Below are 18,559 nucleotides of genomic sequence, written 5' to 3'. Positions count from 1 at the left end.
ATCCTGGGGAACCTGGTGTTTTGCTTTTTTTTTTTTTTTTTTTTTTTTTTTTTTAATAGGAGGAGTGTAAAAGGTTAAGAAGTGGTTTTGAGCAGAGAGAACTAACCTCAGAGGCACAAAATTGGGAATGTGTTCTTGCTAGGGGCAGTGGAGATGGACAAGATCTGCTTTCACTGAAGGTGGTTATGCCACCAAAAGCAAGAGTAAAATATATTACTGTGAATAGTGACACAATTTTTTTTTTTTTTCTCTGAGGATTAAAAAAGCCCCAGACAAACAATAAAAGACCGAAAATTCTCATTCAACAGCAAAACCTCTGAAGACTCAGTGGTTGTGTCCAGGTCAGTGTGAACCGCTGGAGAGGGCTTTGACCTAAAGGACAAATATAAGATGTGGCAGTGTCAAGAGGCAATTGAAAATGCCAAACTGTGAACTGAGGGAAAACCAGGTAGAGCTGAAAGTGCAGGAATCTCTCGGGATGTTTGAGTAACACTTATGGGGGATAAAGAAGGTATTTGAAGTAAAGCTTCTAAAAGCTGAATGGATTAGTGGTTAAAACTCTCCCTGAAAGTTGGGATGGTACTGAAGGTTGTTATAAACAAGAAGCTTGACTAGGCCAATATTCAAGCAGCAATCAATTTATTAATAATGTGGTAAAGTATGAGCAAAACAGCGCTGGGTACAGTGGGGGAAGTTTTCCCTCCAACTGCACATCAATGGTTGGGGCATACAGATATTTATAGGGGTGCACATAAGCTTTTCTCAGCAGTTTCTATTCCCAATTTTTACGTCACAATTCTATACGCTATTGTGAGTTAGTTGTTCTCAGGACGTACCCCAGAAAGGAGTATCCCCAGATGGTGGGGTCCAACTTCTGAAAGAAGAAAGAGGTCTTCCAGCTGGTGCGGTCCAGACTCCAGAAGTGGGTCCACCTTTTAATTGCAAAGACTATAAATCTCATAACAGTGATGTCCAGCTTCCCTTGGTCGAAGCTATCAATCCTTGGGTTGATGTTCATCTTCCTTTCTCAAGCTGCTTTTTACTGTTTTGCTAAGGTGTTGAGATAAGCATGTTTCCTTTACATATAGTCTAACCTTATATTTTCAAAGCTCCTTACTACAAGCAATATTCTAAAATTCTACCTCAAAAGGTTATTATTGTAAAGCTCTTTAAGGCTGGGCTACAAGCAGAAAGTTCCTGTCCAGCAGCAACATCCCTAAAGCTTTAATTCAGATGCTATAAAGGTTAAGTGCGAACAAAGGATAGGTTCAAAGGCCTTCTTCCATGCTTTACTCCCTCACTTATTTTTAAGAATTCATCCTTTCATTGTCCCATGATCAGTTTCCACACATATCACAATTACGAGTACACACACTGCCTGTGTGTACCTGACACCAAACAGAGCTTTGTATTTCACAAGGTTGTGCTTGGGGACTGATTTTAAGGAAGGAAAAAAGCCACCCCACAAACCATGTTAAACACTGCCTCTCCCCACTCAACCCCCTAAAAATAATCAAAAAACCTCACTGAAACAAATCCCAAAATCAAACAAAGCAAACAAAAAACCCCGTCCAAAACCCTTCTGAGGCATTTTCAGAAGTGAAGAACTGGGCTGTGTTGCTCCATTCAGTGCCAAGATAATTTCAAAAACCTGTAACCTCCAGATTCTCAAAGGAAGGACATTTTCTATGGGGGTGGCTGTGCCAGTAACCACTGCAGGTTGTGGGACAGATGGAAGCTGACTAATAGCAAGAAAACCATTAGCTGTAAGTACAGCCATTATAATTGAAACTGAGGCCTCCAGGCATCCAGAGAGAAGCCAAGAATCCTGACTGTGGGATTGTCTGGGTGTTTTTGTAGCTTCTGCATGCAGACTTAATAGTTAACAAATCACAGTGTTTCTACAGCTTTAACTGAGAGTTGAAATGAAACAAGGTGAAGACTTAAATCCCATTCTTTATGCAGCCTGTCTGGTGAGTTATAGCAGTAGAATACACACGTGGTTTTGTCTTAATCTTTTCAGGTTTTCTAATTTAGTCTTAATTGGAGGAAAGAGTTACATGAAAGGCAGCAGAACTCCTATGGCATTTGGAATTCCCAAGGGGCTCAGGTTGGCTTCAGGGGCAGATGAACACAGTCATCATTAAACATCCTTTAGGAAGGGATTGTTCCCTGTGAGGGTGGGCAGGCCCTGGCACAGGGTGCCCAGAGCAGCTGTGGCTGCCCCTGGATCCCTGGCAGTGCCCAAGGCCAGGCTGGACACTGGGATTGGAGCAGCCTGGGATGGGAAGGTGTCCCTGCCATGGCAGGGGTGGCACTGGATGATCTTTAAAATCCTGTCTCACCCCAATCATTCTGGGATTCTGTGATGTACCAGAAACAATCTGAGGAGTCCAGCAGCTCCTCTCCTGAGGGGTGGCAGGGCCCTTCCCAGTGCAGGTCACAGCAAGTCCACGGAGGACAGGTTTTATGACTCCAAATGTTTCTGGTTCTCTTCATGTCTGGCACCATCCCGAGCACTGCCAGTGCAGCCAGTGAGGTTGATCCAGAGGGTGAGTTCGTTGAGGCTTTAGTACTTTTCTTACATCTTCATGTTCAATTTAGTTTGTTCTCTAGAAGCACCATCAATTTTTTCTAGGAAATATTTTTGCCGTTTTAATGAGAAATCATTTAGACGTCTCAAAATCTGTGTGTGGAATTTACCCAGCAGATGCCCCTGGAAACAGGACTTGGGTGTAGTTTACCCTGAAGATTTCATTTCCATAAAGTGTCTCAGTTGAAATTGCATAGGGGGGTTTCCAGGGCTGGTTTTTGTAATTATTGTTGGGTCACTGAACGAATTCCTGGGGGGGGGGGTTGATGGCAGCTGTCCCCATCAGTGTCACTGTTTGTTCTTTCTTCTCTGGAATAAACAGTGATCTTGTCTTGTATGAAAGATAAGGGGAGAGCTGTAATGGTCTCCAAGGCCTGAGGAATAAGGACATAAATTTCATGTGCAGAAAATGTCTCGTTCTTGTTGAAGGCTCTTGGCCTTTAACTCTCTGATCCTGCCTATATCCAAAGTACATTTTGACAACAACCCTCTGCAGGAAAAGGATTTTATTAAGGAACATAGAAACACTCGATACAAATGAAAGATGAAACTTGATTCGATAATTTTCTAAATGTTTATGGCTGATGATTGCATGTTGAGAGGCTGAATTGATGATAAAGTTTTCTGCTGTGAGTGTCTTCATAGTCTGAGAACCATTTAGCTGCTGTTGGAGGCAGGAAGGATCTCTAAAAGGGACCATAATTGGAGCCATGATTGTTGAAAAGCCTCAGTTTTCCTGAATGTAAGATAAAAGGATGAGCTGCTTGTTTAAAACCCCAGTTTTAGAGAGATTTTTCTTTCTTTGTAAGGCCTTACCTGGAAATGGAAAGAGGTCTGAAACAATCCTGTGCCGTGGCTTTCCACTTCTGCTCACCCTCAATTCAAGCTGAAATAATGTCTTCTGTATTCAATATTCCATATTCAGTACAGGTGATTGCCACAGGCTAATGCTGCTTAATACTGCCTTGTCCTTCTGCAGAAAACAGGTGGTGACACGAATGCTGGGGAGGGATTTCTGATGTGCACTTAGATATGAAAAATTTTCTGTGCAGCTCCTCAGTACTTCTGGGGTTAAACTGCAGTTCTGTCCCTCAGCTGTTAAAAAGCCACTCCACAGCTCAGTTAATGAACTGAGCTGGAAAGGCACATTTAAAGGAATTTTGGTTGTGAAGTTGCTCTTCCCTGAGCTGGGGTAGGGACAGACAAGGCTGCAGGTCAAAGGTGCAGAAGTAACTGGATTGGAAAGTTTCAGCTGCAGGGGAAAATAAGGAATTGACTCACTTGTAACATGATAAATGTAGTAAGAATGAGGTGTTTTTCAAACAGAATGGAGGCAGCCTTTCAGTTTTCTAATTTTTTTTTTCTTAAAAGCTGCTGCAAATTATAAACAATTGAAGGGGGAGAGGGAGCAAGGAAAAGAGGTAGAATGGTTTTGAGAGTTCATAAACCAAAGATTTTTTTTTTGTATTTTACCACTTGAGATTCAAGTCTTCATTCTGGTGCTGACTTTAAGATCACCCCTCACTTGTCAAAGTGAAATATTTTCTTCCTTTCCATATGGCCCTTTGGCAGGGCTCTTACTTAGATCAGCAATTGGCTGCTCTATGCAGCTTAATGGCTTCATCTCGTGAGACAGAAACTGGTGAGAGGCTGCAGGGATGGGTGATCCTGGAGCCCTGCGCTCCTCCAGACCCTCCATGCCCCAAACTCCCCATCTGCTGCAGGAGGGGGAACGGGGAGCAAAGCTTCCTCCTGTGTGTTCTGCTTGGCTGTGTTTCCATCCCGTGGAATCCCACTGATCACAATCCCATTTTCTGTGCTTCTCAGTGCACCTGGAGGGGTTGTGCTGAGGACAGAGCAGGGCAGAACTGGCCAGAATCGGTGACAGTGTTGTGATGCGTGCCAGGCCCCTCGGGGGACATGGGGCAGAGCAGCTGCTGGGCTCTGCTCCACCTTCCAGAGGTGACACCAAACACTCTGGGCAGAACCAAAATATGTCCCAGCTTGTCTGTGTTTAGAGCACAGCAGCTTTGGGCTGTCCCAGGTGTGCCAGGGCAATGGCACATCCCTGCCCTGGTCACAGGGCTAGCAGCATTCCTCTGGGTAGGCACAGAATGCTGAGTTTCCTGCATGTTCAGCAGTTTGTGTGGGCTGTTCTGGGCCGGGAGGCAGCTCCAGGCTGCCCAGGTGGTGCTGGAGGCAGCACCTGCCGGGGTGCCCCTGTTCCCTGCTGGGGGAGGCTGCTCCGCTCCTGCCGAGCTCACAGATGGTCCCAACAACCTTGGTGGGAAGCACAGGCTGCCTGCTTTGCAGCCTGGCTCTTCCTCCAAACTATTTCCACGCATCGAGAGAGCCCAGGGTACTAAAACCCCTGCTGGCTGAAGGTGAGGTGGGGAGGGCTGTGTTCCACAGCCAGCTCGGAGCATATGGCACGGAATGGTGGCTGGGCAGGGACGTCAGGCTGGGCTTCTGCAAATCCCTCCTCAGAGATCTCTGAGAGGTTGGAAGGGACATTTCTTGGACAGTAGTGGCTGAAAGCGGTCCAGGAATGGATATAACAAGCTTGTTATAGAGACCATATGCCAGGAGCTGCATTTCCATGGTATTTATCATAGGATCACAGGATGGCTCAAGTTGGAAGGGACCACTGGAGGTCATCCAGGCCAACCTCCCTGCTCAGGCAGGGCTCCCTGGAGCTCAGGAGTGTGTCCAGATGGCCAGGTTGGAGTGGGGAGTACAGTGAGTTGTAGTTATCTGTGGGAGATAAGTGTCTGCTGCCTCTCTTGGGCTGAGGCATCTCTTCTGGGGCCTCACACGACAGAAATGGGATCTGTGGAAGTGGCTCTTTTCAGTGCTCCTGTCTAGGCTCATAGTTAGAATTCACTTAAATGGGGGAGGGGGGGGGGGAAGGCTATTATCTCACCATGGTCTGCGTGTAACAGCTTTGTAAGGACTGAAGAGCGTTTGTGGTCACTGCCACACGAGCAGTGTGCATTCCCAGAGCTGGGATGGGGCATTCTGCTGAGGCTGGAGGTGCTCTGCACAAATAGAAGTGCCCACAATCTGCACAGAGTACATCTGTGTTTAAACAAAGGGCACCTGCAATATTGACTGTCACTTAAGATGGCTAAAAAGTCTGTTTCTTTAATGGGAGTTGGAGAAAATAAGGACAAAAAGAATGCGATTAATGATGTTCTGGGTGAAATACTGCACTGTCTCATTGAACATGGTTAATTGGTGGTTGTAAGTCTAAAACCCAGTCAATTTAGCAAACAGGTTCTTTTTAAGCAGTCAGTCTTGTGTTGTGCTATAACACAGAGCTCACACCACGCCCTCCTCGACAGCCCAGCAGAGCTCCTTGCCCTTGTGTGGGTGCCTCTGGGGCCATACCTGGAACCATACCTGGGAATTTTCAGGTTTTGGGGGAAGCACTTCCAGCAGTACCTGGTGGTTGTCCACAGGAAACAGCAGGAACTGGGCACATCCTCTCTGCCTTTTGTTCAAAATGGTGCCTGAAAATGCTTCTTACATAAGTGCCCTTGGATTCTGCAGAGGGTGATTCACAGGTTTAGCTCACATTAACTCGTCTGCATGATGCCATTCCATGTGGGAGGTGCTGTCCTTTCATGCTCGAGCTGCCACAAGATCATGGGCCAAGCAGCAGCCCAAATTTAGCTTGTGTGTATTGCTGATGTGACTTTTAAATCTGTTTGGGGCTTGACGGAAACTTCTTTTTCAGCTTGGTGGTGGGAAATCACATCTGAACTGCTCTCTGCACTCAGAATGTATTTATGGGGTTTTTGAGGGTGGGAGCAGTGGACTGGTGCCCAGTGAGCTGAAGTGTGTGGAGCACTGAGACAAATGAAACAGAAGGCTTTTGATACATTCATCATGACATCCAGCCGGTGCTTAAAAAAATTGGAGTATGATCAGAGATACAGTGTTTTTGTATCTTGAAGTTACCAAAAGTCCTGAGACCTTGGTGTGAGGTTGGTACCATTATAGCTTAGCTCGAATTTTGTGGGAGGCTGTGGTGAGTTTGGTTAATTGTGTTGATGAAAAGGTGTTCACCCTGTTATGCATGATGACTGAATCTTGCTGAAGGGACTTAATTAGTGGTGAAATTCATCATTTTTCTCATCCTGACACTCGCCTTGTTAAAATGCTACTGACTGGGCAGTTCTTACTAGGTTTTTTACCGCTTCTTTCAAGTCTTCAGCCCAGTAGAATCTTTTGACTCTGCCGAATACACAGAGCCTTGCTGGCCACAGCAGTTCTTGGGAAGGAGAATCTCCACTGCCTGTGTCTGTGGGATGTGGGCTGGGTGGGACAGCCTTGGAGCAGCCTGGTCTGGTGGGAGCTGTCCCTGCCCACAGGAGATGGGCTTTGAAGTCCCTTCCAACTCAATTCCCAGTTTATACATTGCTGGCAGTGCTCTGGTGCTGATCCAGACCCTTTAAGCAGGGGTGTAAGGGCAGGACTATGTCTGAGCTGGGAGGTTTTGTTCCAGCTTGACTCTGTTCCTGAGGCTGCTCTTCCCAGACTCCTGGGAGGAGAGTGTTGCTTTCCTTGGCAGAGCTTTGCACATCTGCTGGGATCCACAGGGGCATGGAACATCATTCACAACCAGCAGGCTCAAATAACAATCCTGGAAAGCTCTAATAGCCTTTAGATAGGTTTGGAGGTTTCCTGGCAACATCTGCCTGGGTTTGAAATGCTGCTCAGAACATTTACCTACAGGAACCTCAGGCTGTTCCCTGCTCCTCATACTGGGAGTATCATTTCTGTAGCCATCAGTGAAGTCTCTCTGGAGCTCTCTCCCTTAAAGGTAATCTGTTCCTCTGTTTTGTATTGCACTGGCATTACAGGTGCTGGAAGATTTCAAACACTTCAGAAGAACAACCTGTGCCGGGTGCAGTTTTGGTTTTGAGGCACGTTCTGTGCTCAAAGCAAGGCTTAATCAAATGCATTGGTCCTTGTAGTGCTGTGTAAAGGTTCAGTTCAATCTTTTCCTTTTGTGAAAAATGGAATTAGAGTGCTCTTTAATACATGGTTACTGTGTACTCCAAGAGTCTCCTACAGTAACATCGGTTCTTGTGTCTTGTGAGAAGATGCATTTCAGATGCAGTCTGATTACTCAGTGGATGTTTGTTTGACATGCTGTTAGAAACCTTGGCTTTTCCCCAGTTCTTTTTATTCTGATGGAAGTGACAGCTCCAAGGAGGTGAGATCTGAGTGGGATTCCTACCACACAGGTGGCTCTGTGAACTATCTAAAGCCCTGTCCACTCATGGATTCTTACAGAAAGGTTTCACTCCTGCTTTTGGCTGGTTTTGTACCACATTGTGCACCCCCAAACATGAATCCCAGACAAAGAGAGTTTCAAAACTGTTAAAACTACTTGGCTGTATACTTTCACAGGACATTGCCATAACTCACTGCCCAAATAAAGCATCTGCTCAGGTAGGAGTTGTTGCAGGGGTAGTTGTGTATCTCAGTCCATATCACACATCTTGATGCTTCTGAGCAGTGTTTAATTTGGAAAATGATTACTTTAATGAGCAAAAGGAAAGCTGGTCCTGGGGCTGCCTTTGTAAGCAGCTTTACCTTGTGCTGTTCCACTTCTAAGTGCAACTTTAGGTGTAAACAACAAACCAGATGCCGCAGGGCTTTCAGCTTCTTTATTATGGCTCTTGGGGGGAATAACAAGAATTGAACATTTCCTGCTGGCGTGAGCAGAAATCTTTGGGATAAGAAAAAGCTGCTGAAGGAGCTCTGCTGCTGCTGCTGGGGTTTTGAGGTCCTACTGTCACCTCAGTGAACAGGAGACCTGGAACCTCTCACATTCCCAATCTGAAGGGCTTTTCCCTCTTGTGCTTTTCCCAATGTTTTCTTTGAAATTGTGTTATTCCTGTAAATGGCTTCCAGTTTTTAGGAGCTGACACTTCCCACCAAGGATGGTTTGTTGGAAAATTGCCAACCAAGTCAGCAACTGGAAGCCAAGATAGTTGGCTTGTTGTTCTCCTGCATGGGGTTTTTATAGGAGGGTAGTGGTGACAAAGAGAAATCCTTGGTGTGGCATGAGTGGAGCTGGTTTCTGAAATATCCACGTTTTGGATATGGACTGACAGATGGTGATGGCAGTACTTAGTTAAACTCAAAAATCATTCAGGATTTTAATGGTCACTTTGGTTTGCATCCCCCTGTAAATCTCAAGTGCTGGGATTTTTTGTTTTTCTTTACATTTGGTTTTTGATTCAAGGGTTGTTATGGTGGTACCTGTTCCTCCTGGGCTCTGCCTGCAAATTACAGTAATTACTACTGGTAGGAAAATAATGTCTGCTTCTCTTGGCTATAACAATCTCAGAAAGGATGTGTTTCACTCTATTTCCTACTGAGAATGAAATTCCTGTGGTCAGGAAGAAGACAAACTTGTACTTCAATAGGAGTGTAATATTGTAATATTTAGTTCTACTCAAAATGAAATCTTGGAAACCATCCAGGGCTGAGGGGAGAAATCTTGGAGAACGTTGCGTGACATTTATCTCATCAGTGATACAACTCAGATACCTAAATGGAATCTGTGCTGTTCCAAGTACTACAGCACAGAAGATATTCTATATATTGTGGGCTTTTAATTTTTTTTTTCCTTTAAGGTCTACCTTGAAATAAATAATGCAAGATACTGCCAGAAGCCTTTTCACCTTTCTCCTTGTCTCAGCAGTGCCAGTATCATTTCTTTTGTGTGGGTCAAAAGGAAAAAAGCTAACCCAGAGCCCACACATGCTTCCTGTGTGAGCAGAAACATTAACTATCGATCCCCAATCCTGCCTTTCAAAGAATGCTTAAAGAAAATCGAATGCTTTGTCTCAAACTACAAGCAGTGGGTTCTTTCAGCTCTGTGTTCATTCAGCCCTGCTCATCCATTACTCATTCCCTGAGCAAAATTGACCAGCTCTGAACAACTCTGCAGAATTTACTCGAAAATTTAGCAGCTGAGAAATTCCCCAGCTTTTCTGGGACACCTGAAAGTAAAGAAGGGGTGGTGGCCCCCCCTTGCCTGTTTGCTGTGCTGGGCTGGGAGGTGATCAGCTGGAGATCACCCTCACCTCACTGGCAACAGTCCTTGGGCTCCAGGGAGAGGAGAGATGTGCTGCAGGACGGTGCCTTGGGGTGCCTGGTGCCACTTCAGTGACACTGCCATGCTTTGAGCACTGGGAGACTGAGTTCTCCCTGTTGGATGAGTTTGTTATTCCAGCCCAGAGGAAAGGCAGAAAATTAAGCCATTAATTGTTGTCTCCTGTATTTGGGAACTTGAAAGCACAAGCAATTACAGGAACATCTTTCCCAGAGTAAGGTGTGTGCTCTGCCAGATGGAATTTGCTGAGAGCTGACTGTGGGAAGGTGGCACTTAAACACTGGATTCATTAATTTTTTCATTACTCCTGGGAGTGCAGGGCTGAGCTCAGCTTCATGGGACTTCTGCATTGAGAAAACTGCTTTGAAGTTGTTGTGTCTATTAAACACAACTGGTTTTTGCCTGTTCTTTAGTTCCTAAAGAACTCCCCTTGCCTTTGGAGAGGGAGCTTTGGGAGTGAGGGAGGAAAGGAATTGGGCAAATGGTTCTATGTTTTCTTTTGGATTTTTGTTTGGTCCTGAAATTTTAATATTATGTTCCCATTTCTCCTTGGAGATTAAATCCTATTCAGTGTGAATAATCTTGAATTAAGTTTCTTTGCTTAAAAATATTGGGCAAAGAGGAGAGGCTTGGTTCCATGTTTGATTGATGAAATTATCTATAAACCTTTAACCTGCCCCTCTGTAACTTATTGCATCTTATCCCTCCTTTTTGCACATTTCTGAAATTCACAAAAGCGTGAGGATTTTAAGATTTTAAATTACCTTTATTTGCCAACCTTGGCCCTTTCTGAGTGTCTGATGAAGCTGAGTGTTGGATTTCAGAACTATTTGCCTGTGACCTTTTCAGCTAAAGTGTGAAGAAGAGATGAAGACAAAAATTTAAATGTACAAAATAATCTGCTTCTAGAAAAGTGTCAGAGTGTTGCTTCCCACTTGTAAGGATGGAAAATAAATATCTGTGTGTGTTTTAGGAAGTTCTTTATTGAGGATTCAGAAGGCGTCAGCTGTTTTAATATTGCAGTTATTGACTTCAGCTGTTAACTGGGTTTTAACTTCTAATAGATTTCTTCCAAGCCTAAGTAGATGTATTTCTTTTCTAAATGTCTTATTAGCAGAAAAAGTACAACAAGCCTAGAGACACTCACTGAAGTACAGAGGGAGAGCATGCTTGAGAATGTACATGGCTTTTGAGTGATAAATGCTGGAAATAACTGTGTCCTAAGTATTTGTATTTTACTTTACAGGTCTGAAGGTGACAGCTCAAGAAGCCTCAGGTATGTGTGCATCATCTTGATGTCTTTGTTCTAAGAAAATACTTTATTTAAAAGCATTAACTAGAAATAGATTTTTTTTTAAATGTGGGCATTATTGTGGTTGTGCTTAGCATGCCATTGGTGTTTTGAGTAAAGGTTCTTCTCCCTTGGAGATATTACTGAATGATTCTGTCTCCAGTGTGGTTTGAGAGTGTGGGATTAGTTTGGATCATTACAAAAGATTTATGGTTAGTTCCTGGTGTTCCCAGTCCTAGTTCCTGCTTGCCAGCCCTGTGCCCTGAGAAGCTGTGTGCCAGCTGCCTGCCAGTTTTAGGGCAGCATCTGTGCTGAGGGGACATCCATGGACTGGTTCTGGCTTTCTTAGCAATCTCCTCTTTTCCACCTGACAGGGAGAGCCTTCATTGACTCATTGTTACAATGTTCATTCTACACTTGGAAGGTTCAGATAATGTGCAGAATTCCATGTAATTATCAGGTACTTTACTTCCAGCTTACTCCCTTGGTGTTTTACACTCAGGGGTGGTTTTTTGTTCCTGCCTCTCTGCACACCTGGCTGAGTCAAGCTTGTAGAGCTTGCAGAAGTGCTCTCAACAGGACTGAGAAGTGAAAATTCCATCCTTGAATCTGAAAGTGTTCCATATTCACTAGAGCACTGTCATTAAGCAGATGCCTTGATTCTCCAGCAGTGTGACTGTTGATCAGTGATAATAAGGTTCATGATATTGACTGTGGCTTCACCATAATTCCCTGCAGTGTGTTTTGGGGACTGTCAGGACATTGCATCTTAAGGCATTGTGTTTATTTATAGTAAAACCCCAAAGCCGAGGCCGGATCTTCCCTTGCAGAATCAAAATCCAGTTCTTACCCACAGGTGTGCAGACTAGCAGGCACCAAGGACAGGTGAGCTGCAGAGCAGTCACATATCAGAAAACCAGAAGTCTGTAGGAAAGGATTAAAGATCCCCTGAAATGCTTTTGACTTCCAGCAGAATTCAGGATCAGTGTGGTGTGGACCCGAGCTGGAGGCTGTGCAGGGTGAGGTAGGAATCTGTCCAATGCACAGCAACTGAGCTGGATCTAATCCCAAGGCTGCAGTGGGATGTCTGTGGGCATCACTACATTCTTTCCTTGGGGTTTTAGCTCCCAGCAGGGCTGCCAATGTGCTGGCAAGCTGTGGAAGGACGAATGCTGGTCAGCTGCTGCAAACTGAAAGCAACACCCCTGGCGTGTGGATTTCCAGCAGTGTGGTTGTGTTTCAGCCTCGGTGATCACTCCTGTGTGTCCCTGAGTCTCCTGTGGGATTTGGCTGCTCCAGTAATGTGTGTGTGGAGCTCCTCTCTTGCAGAGTGTGCTGGGGGGCTCAGGCAGTGCCCAGGCACAGCTGAAAGCCTCTGGCTTCAGCTCTGGTTTGGTGCTGCCTGAAAACCAAACTCCAGCCCTGCCTCCTGCCCGGCACTGTCCTGCACTGGGGTGTTTCAGTCAGGGTGGTTGGACTGACAGGGCAAGGCACTGCTGGAAGGTGTTTGCCAGAGCCTTTCCCACCTGGGAGGAAGGGTCTGCTCGGGCTTGTGCCCCTGTGGGACCTGGCAGTGCCCCATGGGGCACCTTCCACCTGGCTAGGCTGTGGTGGTGGGGATCAGAACCTCGTGTTCCTACAGAGACCTGGGGGCAGCCAGGCTGAGCCCTGGGGTGCTGGTACCATCTTGGTTTGAGGCTGTTAAGGGAATTAATTCTGTTATTCAGTGTGAGCTTGAGCTGCTCCAAGACGGCTCCAGACTTCTCTGGCAGCCTGATTTCAACCAGACTGATGCAGTAGCAGGCAATCAGTGTAAATTCTCTATCCTCCCTCTTAAACGGCATTTTCTCTGAGGAGAAAATGTCACTGAGGATGTGCTTTTGTGTTTCTGCCTGCACAATATCCTGGTCAGCTGTGGTCCTGTCTTGGGCAAAAGCTCCCTAAGCTCTGTTGATGTTTGGGCAGCATCTTTATGTTGTGGTTAATTTGCTTCCTACTGTTTTCCTTTCTTTCTGGCAAATGAAGATGAAATGTAATTTTCTCAAATGAAATGATCAGGGCAGTCTGGGGAATAGTGCTTAATCTCTGAAGAGATCTTTGTTCCTGCTCACAGAGGCATCAGCAAAATAGCAGCAAATCCAAATGCTGGCCAGCCAAATGGTCCCATGAAATCAAGGGGTGCCAGGAGCCACGAGCAGGTGGGAAGTCAGGGATAAAATGTCCTGTGCCAGTGTTAACTGCACAGACAGCAGCTGGAGTGAAGTTAGAAGGGCTTGTGTTTGTGATCAGTAAATGAAAGTATTGGTTAGGATTGGTTGAGTCTCAGCCATTGACACTGAAGATATAAAAGGATCACTCCAAATAACCTGAGATGCAGCCAGAGTTGTTGGTCTCCCCCAGCTGGGTGAATGTAATCAGGCTCCTGACCCAGAGATTGGTCTGGAGTAGCTGGTGTTTTTCATGCTGGAATGGAATATCCAATACAAGTGATGCCCTGGAATTTTACACTATTGCTCAGTTGCAAAGGATATTGCCCTGGTAGATTTGTTTTCAGTAGCTTTATAGCTGCTTGTAATGAGGAAATTGCATCCACAAGATGTTTTATAGTGCTGTGAAATGCAGAAAACACAGAATGTGTGCATGGACAAGGCTGACCCAGCAATGCAATATGATTCCAAATAATACATTAAAACAACCAAAAATCAGCTTGACTTTATTTCTTTCATTTGGCTTTCTCATTGTGACAAAAAGTCATGAATGATCCTGTTACACAGTCCTTGAAATTCTTTCTGCTTATAATACAGTTGTACTGTAATAAACTCACGTTGGTTTCCCTTTGGGGAATGCCACACAATTTCCAAGCCAAAGTATTTGTTAAATCTGTGAAAGTGGGGAGATTGCTTTGAACACTTTGCATTCTGAGGTGCAATGCACACACACAATGTGGAGCTGTCAGTGTGACGAGCTGCTTTAATTAGCTGTCTTTGTTCACATGTTTCCAGGAGAAAATGCAATTTGTTTTACAAGGCATTTTGATATTTAGTGGTGTGAGGTGACAGCCACGATGAAGATGTCTGTGTGCAGCATATCCTGTCAAAGTTTGAAGAGATTGTCTGAAGGTTTAGTAGCAGATGTTCCTTTTCCCTCTGCACAGGCCTTGTGTGTTTAAAAATCACCAGAGTGGAGGATTTGAGCAGAGGGAGGTGCAGAGGGGTTCAGGGAGCAGCTCTGGTGAGCAAACCTCTGAAACCTGCCCAGAAACAACATCTTTAGGGGTTTTGTTGCTTTCCACTTGCTCCTTCCTAGTTGTGTGCTTTTAAAAGAGAAACAAGGTACAAAATTAAGGAAGCTGCAACAAAACTGCATCAAAGGCAATGCTTTCATGGCTCCTGAGCTAGGAGGTGCCAAGGCTGTTGCCAAAAAGGTGCGGTGTCCTAGGAGGAGCTATGAAATAGGCCCAGGAAGAGTGAAAAGGATGAAGACTAATTTAAAAATAAGAAGAAAGAAAAAAGGGCAGCTGAAGTACTAATTATGGGGAAAACATCAGCTGAGTTATTTAGTTGAACTAAAAGAAAATTGTGGGTTTTTTTCCCAGTCTGTAATAGATGGAGGAAATGCGTGGAGTTGTGTCTGTTGAGGCTCACACAGAATGGCTGATTCCTTGTAAAGGTGCACGTTAGATGAAGTGGAACAGTAATTGTCTAATTTACTTTAGAGCAGGAGACAATTGTGGAGTATCAGCCTCATTCTGTGCTGGGTGGAGCGGGAGGATTGGCTGTGAAACAGACCCTGACCAGCTGCAGGGAGGCAGCAGCACAGAAGTCCAGCAGGAAGCAAAGTTTTAGGAACTCTTTGTTTTGTTTTACCCCGGGAAAATCTGCTTGAGCTGTGTGATTCAGCCTCCTCCCTGGGAACCTGCAAAGTACAATTAAACACAGAGAGACTTGTAAAGCTAATTTTCAAGTTGGAATGTATTGCTGTGCCTTCTAAATGACTCAGTGTCTATATGTAAAAATGGCCTTTTCTGGCTGGTTTTAACCATTCTGTAATGACTCTGCTACAGTTTTATCACCAGTCCTTAAAATGTGCAAAATCATCATTGTTAGTAATTTTAAAACCTCCCAAATTTTCTTCCAATAGATTTTTTACATAAATGTCAGGCTGACCTTCTCCAGTGGAGTGGAATCTGATGAGTCTCCTGATGTTAGTTTAAATTAGTTTTATTGCTGCTAACAGAAGTTAAACATATGGAAACAGCTTCTGGTAGTTGAGATGGCTGTGGAGCTTACAGTGCCTTTCAAATTAGGATTTAATCTGAATTTCAGAATGAAAGGACAGTGATGCATTCATCAAATTGTCAGAACTGCTTCTGTGTCATCTTTAACAGTGATGATATATTTGTCAGGTTAAAAAAATCCTTTTTCCTCCGCCCAAAATTGTATGAAACATAGAGCTGGCTAGATTTCTTTATTTCAGTCCCAGTGTCTTGCCTGTGGAGCTGAAGCTGCATGTGCTGGTGAGCAGGAGGGATGTGTTTGTGGTTTGATGGTGTTCAAAAGGTGCCCATAATTCTGTGATTCACATGGATTTTTATTTTTCTGGTTTTCTTACTGAGAATCTTCTGGCCCCTCATGATGTTTAATCAGTTTGACTTCGGGCGCTGCAAATGCTTCTGTCACAGCCACAACACCACTAATGTTTTGTTCAGAAATGTCCTGCATGAACTCAATCTGTTTTCCTACCTGTCTTGGTTTGAAAAGACAGGTGTCTGCTAAGGAAGGAAGGTGCCTCCCCTGAAATGGAAAATGTCAACCCCCTTCCTTCGAATTGCTATAATATTGAAATTAAAAGGCTCTCAGGCAAAAAGATATGGGAATAAGAATAACAGTTCTTCACCAGGAAAATGAAAAATACAAATGTAATAGTAAAAACAAAAAAACCCCACACACAGAGGCAGAATAGGAACTGACACCCTATGGGTCAGGATATTGGCAGCATTGCCATTAAATGGTGGCTGCAGCCCTCCTGCAGTGACAGGTGTGGTTGTGTTGGATCCTGTGGAAGGGTGTAGTGTTCCTCTGAAGATCCAGTGGTGCTGGCCTGGTCCTCCTCTGGGAATGCAGTGGGAAAAGGCTGTCCTGGTGTCCCAGAATCTCAGATTGTATCCCGGTAGGAATGCTTGGCTCCTCCCCATGGTGGAGCTTCTCCCAGTGGGATGATGGAATTGGATCAGCCATGCAGGGACACTCGCTGGCCCATGAACAGAAGGTATCTCCTGGAGGGAGGCTTGGTTTGTGGGAGAGATCAAGAAAACTGCCCAATGAACAGAAGATAACTGTCCCACCTCTGACAGAAGGTCATTGAATTCACACCCAGCTAAACCTGAGACACCGCCTTAATACCAATCCCTTAGACTCAATCCTCAAGAAAGACCAAGAGCATTGTGAATGGTTGAATTACAGGAAAAAGGGATGTTGGTTTTTTTTGGCAGGAGTTGTGTAAACACAGGTAGGTGTCTGTTTGCAAGCAGATGGAGCTTTTGCATCAGGCCGTGCATTATATTAATAGTTTGACTTCTGAATTGCTGCAATTCTGCTTTTTCTGCTGAAAAGTAGAATCAAGTCTGGCTGAATGTTGGATGCCATCCAGGTGGGTAAAGCAGCACATACAAGCGTTTTGCCCACAGTTATTTCCCCTGGAAACAGACAGCTGTAATTTATGGATCCGAGTGCTGATTGTGCTCCACAGAATTCTCTCGACAGGCCGGTGGTTGTGGAATTTGCAATCTCAGAAGGACAAAGCTTTGTGAGTGGTTTCACATTAATTCAATGCAGCTCATTTCTGTCTCCAGCTCTTGGAGGGGCTGCTCTGGTTATCTGTGAGATAAGGCTGTTTAATGAGCAACATGTGTGCACAGCTCAATTCGGGGAGCCCAGGGCTTGCGGCGCCAGAGAATTGCTCTTTGGAATTTATAAAGTAGATTGAGTTTCCTTCATTATTTTGCCATTCTCTTTGGGCTGCTTTTGTTCTTTTCTATTAGAATTCACAGGAAAAGCTGGATGAATCTTTGGATTGGAATGGGAGTATAAAGAAAGGGGAAATGTGGGGCATTTTGTACTTTCTGTGTGCTCTGTAATGTTTTTGGAGGGCTTTTCCCCTGATCTGTACTGTGGGCAGGAGAAATGTGCATTCCTCCCTTCCTACAGCCACCTGCAGCTGCCTGAGGGGTCTCAGTCCTGCAAAACAGAACTGGGACACAGCAAATCCAACAGAACCACTTGGGATCACAGAATATCCTGAGTTGGAAGGGACCCACAAGGATGTCAAAGTCCCCCTCCATCCCCACTGTAGCAGAGTTCCAGAGGGGGACAGGGCATGCTCTGAAGCTCTCTTACAGGTTTAAAGTAGTTACTCTATTTATGTATTTGTAATGGAGGTGTAGTGTTATTCATAGAGCCCTGTGAGGACAGGAATAAAACCTGACTTCAGGAACAGAATTAATTTTCTCTGCAGAACACTGAAAATAGTCTGCACCAGCTATTGGAAATCTATGTGCAAACTGCTGGGATCATGAGTAGGAGACAGGCACATCTGTTGAGGAGTTGCCTCTATGCACTGGTGGAAAAAAAGTCTCTGCTTCCTTGCACATAATTTGTTTCTTTGAAAAGAATTAATGTATGAGACATTTCTAGATAGAACTTGAAGCTAAAGCAATTTTCCTGTAGTGTTCTGCACACCCACAATTTAAATAAAAGGCTGAACTTCCCCAGTTTTTCTTCCTGCTCTCATTGCTTTATGTAGGTGGTCATGGTTAGATTAATTCCATCCAACAGGAAAATATGCAGGAAAAAAATAGATCTGTGAAAATAATCTGATAATATTCAAGGCCCTTGTTTATTTTTTGCTTTCCTATTCTGTATCTTAGGTAGTTTTATGCCTCCACATAGCTCAAGAATGGTCCTTGGATTAGGAATTAACCATGATTCAGGTATCTGATTCCTTATCTGAGCTGTTTTAATGATGCTTTTGGAAGTGTTTCAGTAAGTGCAATTGTCAATAAATGGAAGATGAAGTGAGCAAACTGTGTGTTGGGGAAGCTGAGAACAGTTACTAAAAACATGAAGATAAAAAGAAAATTTCAGGTTTCCACAAAATGCTTTATAAATACTTGGAGTCAAGGCTAAAGCTTCATTTGCATTTGTGACTGTAGCAGCCAAATACTGTATTGATTTCAAATTATGCTGATGTTGTTGTAGCTGGGTTTTTAAGTGGAGGTGTAGATTTTGCCCCTTCTCAAAGATTAACAAAAGGCAGTAAAAGAAAGGCTTTGCTGGAGATTCCTGGTTATTAAAGCTCAGTGAAGGCTATAAGCTGTGAATTCTTTAGTAAAACTTCCTGAGTGGAAGCTGTAACCTTTAGTGCCTCCCTGCTTTGCCCCATCCTGAACTGTTCTCTCAGGAGGAGAGGAGCAGAAAGTGAAGCCTTTCCTTTGTCTCTATAATGGATGCCCTCACTGCCCAAATCCCATATTGATCCT

The 18,559-nt window shown here is 44.4% G+C and overlaps 1 protein-coding gene across 9 annotated transcripts in view; it reads left to right on the top strand.

Moving 5' to 3' along the window:
• Positions 1 to 18,559, top strand: part of IQSEC1 (IQ motif and Sec7 domain ArfGEF 1) — a 281,230-nt gene that overhangs the window by 44,460 nt on the left and 218,211 nt on the right. For all 9 annotated transcript variants that reach the window (XM_038149056.1, XM_038149061.1, XM_038149059.1 and 6 more), the window contains exon 2: positions 10,978 to 11,007. In XM_038149056.1, the coding sequence (XP_038004984.1) occupies positions 10,978 to 11,007 (30 nt within the window). The remainder of the gene's footprint in view (positions 1 to 10,977; positions 11,008 to 18,559) is intronic.

Source organism: Motacilla alba, chromosome 12 (assembly GCF_015832195.1).
Source record: "Motacilla alba alba isolate MOTALB_02 chromosome 12, Motacilla_alba_V1.0_pri, whole genome shotgun sequence".
Classification (NCBI taxonomy): domain Eukaryota; kingdom Metazoa; phylum Chordata; class Aves; order Passeriformes; family Motacillidae; genus Motacilla; species Motacilla alba.
The sequence above is the reverse complement of the archived record's forward strand: the minus strand, read 5'-3'. Positions and strand labels throughout refer to the sequence as shown.